The sequence below is a fragment of the Sinocyclocheilus rhinocerous genome, unplaced genomic scaffold, assembly GCF_001515625.1.
Source record: "Sinocyclocheilus rhinocerous isolate Xijiao unplaced genomic scaffold, SAMN03320098_v1.1 scaffold422, whole genome shotgun sequence".
NCBI lineage: Eukaryota > Metazoa > Chordata > Actinopteri > Cypriniformes > Cyprinidae > Sinocyclocheilus > Sinocyclocheilus rhinocerous.
This window is the reverse complement of record NW_015639767.1, coordinates 775306-785236: the sequence shown is the minus strand read 5'-3', so window position 1 is coordinate 785236 and position 9931 is coordinate 775306. Positions and strand designations below refer to the sequence as shown.

The following is a 9931-nucleotide window of genomic DNA, read 5'->3' as shown; positions in this document are numbered from 1 at the left end:
TGTGATCCTTTTTCCAACTCAGTGATTCTGGTTTTTTATTTATTTATTTATTTTTCTGACATGTTGATGTTATATCTTTCACTTGGATGTTATAAGTTGCACTGAGTAAATACAGTTGGAAAAAACAAAAATTGTGTCCGTCTTCATTTCAGGCTGCAAAGCAACAAAATGTGATTATTTTAAAGGGGGTGATTCATTTCTATAACCACTGTATTTGGTTAATCCAGTTTCTGACCTATTTATAGAGTGGAAGCTGTGTGGATGTTGTGGAAAGTAAATGTGAAGCACATATGACCGTGATGTTCAGGTGTCCATGTATTTTTGGCATTAATGATGGAAGTAACATCAGAACAGCCCTCCTCTTCTCCAACCAACACTTGATCTTCTTAAGTCACTGTTGTCCTTTCTTTCTAGAGCTGAAGAAAACAAATTTGTTTTTAAAAACAAATATTAACCAGAAACTACATTTAAAATGTAAATTAATTACATCATAAATATTTATATTTTGTTTAAATTAACAAATATTACCAAGATCTGGCATTGAAATGTTCTTGGATCTGCAGCGTCCTGAAACACAGAATAACATGCATCTTTAAAAGCAACACAAATATAAACTTTGTTTCTCACAACAATGAGGTCAGTGTAATTTAAAGAGAAAGTATTAATCTTACTTGGCAGTGGTAACAGCAGTGCATTCTGGGAAACAGTGTTCTGATTGGTGTCTTCTCTCTCCATGGCTGAAAAAAAAAATATCACAACCAGTGGTTTTTTTCATATTAAAAAAAAAACCTATAAAACTCACCAAAATTAGGCAGAGAGAGGTTTTTAGAGCCCATTGCACCTAGAAAAGTCATTGCAGCACATGATGAATTCAGATGTTCTGACCTCGAGCTGCTGTAGGAGCTGCTGCTGGAGTCTCTTTAGCCTCACAAAGACTTTGAGTTTCATGAAGCTCCTCAGCTGAAAGACACACAGAAGAACCATTAATGAAACAGACCTGAAAAACATCTGAACAAGCGTTTCTAAGAGACTGAAGTGAAGAAACACTGTTAAGTGTGTGTATTAGTGTCTGTTCAGGACCTACTCTGAACCTCCTCCAGACTGTCATCTGTGGCGTTTTCATCATCTGAAGAATCATTTAAAGCAGCAGCCAAACCTGCATGTGTTTCTGGTCCTGATAGAGAGTTCAGAACAAAATGGTTGACTTGTACAGATGGTTATTGTACATGTTAATGCATTTAGTCATGGTCATATGCTCCACTTTAACTTCTTGTCTAGACAATGTCTGTCCTCTCTCCTCCAGGCCGGCACATGCTACCCCCTCTATATGTTCTTTGTGAACATCAGACCAAACTCAGGGCAACAGAGAGAAAACTGCGCAAATCAAAAGACCATTCAGTTCTTGGAGCCCCTCCTCTTCTCCATACACTACATCACTGGGACCAATCATACAAGCACATGGTTTCTATTGCCATGCTGATGGCACACAGCTCGACTTTGCATTTCAACCAGATGATCCAACGGTAGTTGCACGAATCTCAGATTGCCTGGCGGACATCTCGGCATGGATGAAAGAACATCACACCTGCAGCTCAACCTGGCAAAGACTGAGCTTCTTTTCTTCCCTGCCACTCCGATTCTACAGCACAATTTCACCATCCAGCTGGGTTAATCAACAATTACCAATAAGTTCGGTCAGAAATCTTGGTGTAATCTTTGGTGACCAGCTGACCTTCAAAGACTACGATGCGAAGACAGCTCGATCATGCAGATTTGCACTGCACAACATAAGGAAGATCAGGCCCTTCCTAACAGAGCATGCTGCACAACTCTTGTCCAGGCCCTTGTCATTTCTAGATTGGACTGCTGCAATGCTCTTCTGGCTTGACTTCCATCAAGCACAATCAAACCTCTTCAAATGATTCAGAATGCAGCACGTCTGATTTTTAACGAGGCCAAAAGAGCCCATGTTACACCTCTCTTTATCTCCCTGCACTGGCTACCTGTTGCGGCTCGCATAAAGTTCAAGACATTAATGCTTGCGTATAGAACAGCCACAGGCTCAGCACCCGCCTACTTCCACTCACTCTTACGAGTCTACATCCCCTCCAGAAGCCTGAGGTTGTTAAGTGAGCGACACCTCATGGTACCATCACTGAGACACACAAAATCGCTTTCCAGAACATTTTTGTTCATTTTTCCTTGCTGTTGGAATGATCTTTCCACCCCCATCCGGACTGCTGAATCCCTGACAATATTCAAAAGACAGCTGAAAACTCATCTCTTCCATGAGCACTTAACTGCATCCTCAAAAAAAACAACAACAACTTTCACTTACCCCTTATCTTGTACTATTCTAAACAATGTCTGAAACTTTGTATTGCAAGCACTTCTTGTGTTTATTTGCCACTTTACAATGAATCACTTGCTGTATTCCTAATTTTTAAGTTGCTTTGGGTAAAAGCATCTGCTAAATTAATAAATGTAATGTAAATGAAATATGGGTTGTGTTTAAATACTGTAAGTAACTTTTAGAACAGTCAGACTCACTCGATAGTTTAACTTGCAATGGTGTCTTCAGTTTTTTATATTTTTCTGAAATTGTAAACATTAAAAGTCACTCTCCTCTTCTATGCATATTTATGTGGCTTTAAGGGACTTAAATAATACTCACCTCGAGGTTTATCATATTTTCTCAGTTGACAAAATGTGAAAACAATGGATAGGAGAACAGCAACAATGATCAAATTAACTATGAGTCCAAAGACTGCACCTAACACCCACAGGCTACTTTTAGTGAAATCCTCTAAATCATTTAACACAATAACACATAATCTTCATAATAATCATAATCATCATCACCGTTACCCCAGCTGATAATGAGTGGTTCAGTCAGAGTCTGGTGCTTCACCACACACTGATAGTGAGATCTATCAGACGGCAGGATCTGCAGGCTCTTCATCAGCTGAAAGGATCCGTCTGTGTTTGGTCTGATTCCATGTGAGTTCAGCTGCTCATCAGGTAACAGCGTCTGATCGCGTCTGATCTCCATCTGCACATGTTTAGGGTAGAAGCCTGTGGCCAAACACACCAGAACCTGCTGGTCTGATGATCCACACGCTTTTACAGAAGAGTAAACCTCAGGACGAGCTGCAGGACACAGACATGATTCACTGAAATAATAACCCACCATGAAAAAACTCATTCAAATGATAGTCCTACAGATTCTCATGTGAACTATAAGTGAGATAAACTCACATGCTGTGATGAATTTTCCCTCTCGTTGAAGGTCAGTGAAGCTGGTTAACGTTTCCACACATTTCCTCTCCAGACTGGAAACTGATTCTCTGTTCCAGATGAAGCCATGATCAAGGACTAAAGGTTTCCAGAGCATAGAGAGGTTAAAGGTCAAAGTCTCTCCATCATAGGCGTATTCATCAGCGCCTTGAAGAAATATTACTGAACCATTCGAGAGAAGTTCAACCGCACAGCTGTGTCTCCACTGAAGAACATGAAGATCTAAAGACACACACATAAGATGACAAAATTCATTACATTTGACAATGATATTATTTAAAATGTTGAACATTGTTTCTCTACATTCAAATACTCTGAATAATACATCTTTTGCATGCTGGTTAATGAATATTTACCTGTGTCGTTTATCCTGTTATCATTTCCCTTACCAAAAAGTAGTATACTTCAAGTTTATTTTAATAAGTATACTTAAGTAAAGTTCAAGTATATTTTTAAGTATACATTATGTAGTAAGTATATAAATATCAGTGTAATGTGTACTAGCGCCCTCTACAGTATAACAATGAAAACGCGGATTCTAGGAGCACAATTATAGCTGAAATATATTTAGACTTTTTCTAAGTGTAAGTCAAGTATACTTAAATGTCATTTTAAGTATATTTCTGAGAAGTACATAAAGCCCATTTCTGAGAAGTACATAAAAAGTAGACAAAGTATACTTTCTTATTTTTAGTTTAAAAGAAGTATACTAATAGCACACTTGAATAAACTTCTTTTTCGTAAGGGTTCTCTGGTCCATCAGTGCAATGAGGTTGATTTGAAGCCATTGTTGTTTATAATTCAACTCATCACTTTCATTTCTAAAGAGTCTCTCAGACTCCTCACACAACTATGTCAAGAAACCTGCTTTATTCACACTCTTACAGAAACTCATCTGAATGCCATTGAGTTGTTAAAATCCATACATTTCTCTAGAGATTGGATATTTTGATATGGCGCTATACATGTAGTACAAAGAACATATTTCTGAAAGAAGAAGAGAGAAGAAACACGTTCAAACATGGAAAAAAAAAATATATATCATCATGCAGCAGTGTAACAGATATGTCCAAAGTTTAAACCTAAACCAGAGCAATTCAAAGGTCAAAGCAAACACACTGGAAGAATAGGCCTACATCAAGATTGATGATGAGCATGAAACATAACCAAACTTTTCAGCATCAGACACAGATCATTAGAACCATACATGAATCATAGTTTAACCATGAAATTTATAGGCCTAGTAAAACTGTGAATATACAAATGGTAATCAAGCCTACGGCAAGAAAAAACATGGTTTCTACTCCTTTACTATAATAAAACCATGGCTAATTTTCGTAAGGGAGAAATAGCTACTATCTTTACAGTCTAATACAGACAAGTGAATGCAATGAATGCACAGTAAGAATAAAAATTGAGGAAAATCCGACTCAAAAAGAGTTTTCTTACCACTCTGAGAGGGGAAAATAAACAAAATCAGGAGAAGAACTTTGACGGCTGCCATTATCTTTGGGGTTCAGCTTGAAACTGTAAAACCACAGCATCTGCTTTCGTATGTGAGACACTTACTACATACTACAAGTATGATGATGTAGGCCTACTGTAAATATGACGGTCTGGAACTTGTAATACTAAGAAAGGAGTCAATCTAGAAGTTTAATTTTGTCTGATTTCTAAACAGTGCAGTACGTGGGCAAGCGGTGTGTCCTAACAAAAAGGTTCAATGTTTTTATTTATTTATTAAGTTACATTGAACACAAAGTCAAGTTCAAACATCAATCCAAACGCGCTCTACAGTAGGCCTACTGACATTTCCTCACCGATTCGATTCAGTGATTCAGATCCGCTCGAACGAATCATGAACCCACTGAATAAAGAAACGATTCACCGAATCTATACGCTATATAGGCCTAATCATTGGGCTGTCTGTCGAATGCTATCATGCAGCAGTGTAACAGATATGTCCAAAGTTTAAACCTAAACCAGAGCAATTCAAAGGTCAAAGCAAACACACTGGAAGAATAGGCCTACATCAAGATTGATGATGAGCATGAAACATAACCAAACTTTTCAGCATCAGACACAGATCATTAGAACCATACATGAATCATAGTTTAACCATGAAATTTATAGGCCTAGTAAAACTGTGAATATACAAATGGTAATCAAGCCTACGGCAAGAAAAAACATGGTTTCTACTCCTTTACTATAATAAAACCATGGCTAATTTTCGTAAGGGAGAAATAGCTACTATCTTTACAGTCTAATACAGACAAGTGAATGCAATGAATGCACAGTAAGAATAAAAATTGAGGAAAATCCGACTCAAAAAGAGTTTTCTTACCACTCTGAGAGGGGAAAATAAACAAAATCAGGAGAAGAACTTTGACGGCTGCCATTATCTTTGGGGTTCAGCTTGAAACTGTAAAACCACAGCATCTGCTTTCGTATGTGAGACACTTACTACATACTACAAGTATGATGATGTAGGCCTACTGTAAATATGACGGTCTGGAACTTGTAATACTAAGAAAGGAGTCAATCTAGAAGTTTAATTTTGTCTGATTTCTAAACAGTGCAGTACGTGGGCAAGCGGTGTGTCCTAACAAAAAGGTTCAATGTTTTTATTTATTTATTAAGTTACATTGAACACAAAGTCAAGTTCAAACATCAATCCAAACGCGCTCTACAGTAGGCCTACTGACATTTCCTCACCGATTCGATTCAGTGATTCAGATCCGCTCGGACGAATCATGAACCCACTGAATAAAGAAACGATTCAACAAATCTATACGCTATATAGGCCTAATCATTGGGCTGTCTGTCGAATGCTTGAATCTGATAGACCGCATTAAACTTTCATATCACTTCACCAGTTTTCAGATTTCAGTTATTTCAAAGGTCTTCACAGCTTGCCACAGCAAAAGAACAAAACCCACAAAAAGATTTGAGCGATTCATTTGCATTGATGTGTGTAGTTTTCTACTTACACAAATCAAAATACAACTTCCAAAGAGAAATACTGCACAGAACACTAACCAATTCAATCACTCTCTGAAACATCTGTTTAAAAAAAAGAAGCAATATCAACAGACTGTGTATGATTATTACAAAGCTTTGCTTTACACCAAACACCAACACTTGCAAAGGGAAATGTGCATTTTAGACTAACACCACATAAACGACACACAGTACATAGGCAACTGTGAAACAGTAAAGAATAGCCTGTAGGCTACTGGAGCTGCAAGGCATGCTGGGAATTATAGCCACATCCCATTCCCTAGTGCTATATAGACACAAATACTTGCATAAAAAGTGCATTTATTCTTCTAATTATTTAATAAAGTGTATATATGTGACCTCAGGCATCTTTACACAGCTGAGTTAAGGCTGCTGCCTGCTTAAAAAGACGGAATATCGCATAAAAGCCTAAAAAGACTAAATTATGCCTGCTTGGACCTACCTTAACCCAACTGCTGTGTAAATGCATTTATGCACCTCTGAGCAGCAGCATGTTAAGAAAGACACCTAAATTCCACTTCAGAAGCGCTTCTGTGCCATCTCTGCAGTGTAAAAAAAAAAAGAAAGAAAGTAAACAAAATGAACTAAATAAATACAAAATAAACTATTTAGAACAAAATATTTTCCAACAGTCGATCTTTTACTATTCTGCCCTGGCAATGGTGTTCTGAACCATGCGTTGACAGATAGCTAACAGAAATAAAGCTCCATCACACGTTCTTCGTTGTGCTTATGTGATGCACACTTTACTTTACTGTAAAACTTAAAGAAACAAAAGATACAAATTACAAAGTGATTTACAAATATCATGGATATTTTCACATTCACAAACATCCACTTACATAATCAAACAACTAAATAAACAACCGATTTATGGTAAGAACATGTGCTTGAAGAAAAAAGGATTGCGCAGCTTCATTAGCATATTAGCCGCCAGATCGTGCTATATTCCAGAATCAAACATCGATCTCTAAACATCTTAATAACAACCAGCTTTTAATTAAACTAACAACATTATTGCAGTTGTTTTCAATATGAAATTTATAACTTACGATCGTGTCTACTCCAAGGATTAGACCGCAAACAATGACGTACATCCAAAACGCAGATCACAGAAAACGAATATCTTCTTCTACTGTTTAACGTGCTTCCTGTTGCGTTCTATTTAGTAGTGTAATAATATTTTTCACCACAAGGTGTCACACACGAACTACTTACACAAATCAAAATACAACTTCCAAAGAGAAATACTGCACAGAACACTAACCAATTCAATCACTCTCTGAAACATCTGTTTAAAAAAAAGAAGCAATATCAACAGACTGTGTATGATTATTACAAAGCTTTGCTTTACACCAAACACCAACACTTGCAAAGGGAAATGTGCATTTTAGACTAACACCACATAAACGACACAGTACATAGGCAACTGTGAAACAGTAAAGAATAGCCTGTAGGCTACTGGAGCTGCAAGGCATGCTGGGAATTATAGCCACATCCCATTCCCTAGTGCTATATAGACACAAATACTTGCATAAAAAGTGCATTTATTCTTCTAATTATTTAATAAAGTGTATATATGTGACCTCAGGCATCTTTACACAGCTGAGTTAAGGCTGCTGCCTGCTTAAAAAGACGGAATATCGCATAAAAGCCTAAAAAGACTAAATTATGCCTGCTTGGACCTACCTTAACCCAACTGCTGTGTAAATGCATTTATGCACCTCTGAGCAGCAGCATGTTAAGAAAGACACCTAAATTCCACTTCAGAAGCGCTTCTGTGCCACCTCTGCAGTGTAAAAAAAAAAAGAAAGAAAGTAAACAAAATGAACTAAATAAATACAAAATAAACTATTTAGAACAAAATATTTTCCAAATAATATTTTAAACATATTTATAATGTCATTTTTATGTTATAAAATATTGTAATAATTATAAATATCATCTTATAATTTTTCACAGTATGAATTGAGTCTTTTACAAATGAAAATATATAGTACCTTTTACATTTTAAGAGAGGAAATAGTCATATATGGAGATTCGCGGAATATAAAACACTACAGTGACCTATAGATGGCATGTGCACTTACACTGCCTGTACACTAGAGGGCAGCATTATGTTATTCACCATCATCGCCACACGCATTCTGAGTTGATGTGAATGTCAAACATTCCCAAACACTTCAATCCAAAAATCACTTTTATAATCCAGATTCTAGTTGGTCATGTGAAGTTACTGCCACGTGTCTGAGCTGATTAGATGTTTCATGTGACTGTGGTTTAGTTTGGGCCTTTGCTCAGGCCTCTCATGTGTCAGGACTTAATTAGACTTCAATAAACCAAATCCAAAACCATCAGATAAATTAGTCTACATACTTTATTGTGCCAAGACTGTGGAAGTAGGCCTGTACTTTGGATAGTACAAACTGATTGATAACTGACAGATAATAATGTTTTAACTGGATGTCTGTGCATTGCACCCATTGTATATTTTTTGTCCTTCCCTTTTCCTTCATTTGATTGACATATTAATTACCTGGTTATGCTTGCTTTTTCAGAAAATCACTTCTGAAAGACACTAGTGGGTGGAAATGAACTGATTAATCATGTAAACAAATTAGAAATAGCCAGAAATTAATTTTCCCTCTTTCCTGTTGACATGCCACAGAGTACTAGACAGTTAAACGTCTAAAAAAATATAATAAAACACTTTCAATAGTGCATTGGAACGAGGAAAATGCTGTGGTTTGCTCTCAATATCAGTTTAAACTTAATGTTTGCAGTTGTTCATGAAATAACCGAAATGGTTGCTTATATTTGAACCTTTAAGCAAACAATTGTACGGTAAAGAAATGGTCACAACATCCAAAAAGCAGGTTCATAATGTAAGTGCTAAAATGATTATTTAGGTTATTTTAGCCTGTAATTGTCCTACGGTTCTGTGTAGAGTGTGTCTTGAGGTTGTGAGGTGTGGTTCAGTTCAGTAATGCCAGACAAACCTTGTGAACCCGATATTTAGAGTTTGACCTGAGGACAACATCACAAATAGCTCATATAACCACACACACACACACACACACACACACACACAGGTTTGTTTTTGTGAAAAGTGGGGACATCCCATAGGTGTAATGGTTTTTATACTGTACAAACTGTATGTGCTATTGCCCTACACCAACCCTACCCCTAAACCTACCCCTCACAGGAAACTTTGTGCTATTTCAGATTTTCAATACACTCCATTCTGTGTGATTTACATGCGTTTTGAAAAGTGGGGACATGGGGTAATGTCCTGAAAAGTCAACTTCTCCTTGTAATACCTATGTCATACTCATACCCTTGTCATTATACAAATTTATGTCCTCATTTGTCACAAAAACGAGCACATGTATACACACACATACATTGTGTGTGTGTGTGTATATATATATATATATATATATGTGTGTGTGCGCGTTTTTGTGACAAATAAGGACATACATTTGTATAATGACAAGGGTATGACATAGGTATTACAAGGAGAAGGTGACTTTTCAGGACATTACCCCATGTCCCCACTTTTCAAAACGCATATAAATCACACAGAATGGAGTGTATTGAAAATCTGAAATAG

At 36.8% G+C, this 9931-nt stretch overlaps 1 protein-coding gene across 1 annotated transcript; it reads right to left on the bottom strand.

Annotated features, from left to right (window-relative positions):
* Positions 1-140: 140 nt before the first annotated feature.
* LOC107751699 (RT1 class I histocompatibility antigen, AA alpha chain-like) lies at positions 141-7433 on the bottom strand. The gene is made up of 8 exons (XM_016567451.1): positions 7371-7433; positions 3259-3519; positions 2869-3150; positions 1085-1174; positions 886-960; positions 672-737; positions 529-567; positions 141-416 (listed from the first exon to the last, which is right to left on the bottom strand). The coding sequence occupies exons 2-8, from the start codon at positions 3392-3394 to the stop codon at positions 346-348; spliced, it is 759 nt and encodes a 252-aa protein (XP_016422937.1). The 5' UTR covers positions 3395-3519; positions 7371-7433; the 3' UTR covers positions 141-345.
* Positions 7434-9931: the final 2498 nt, after the last annotated feature.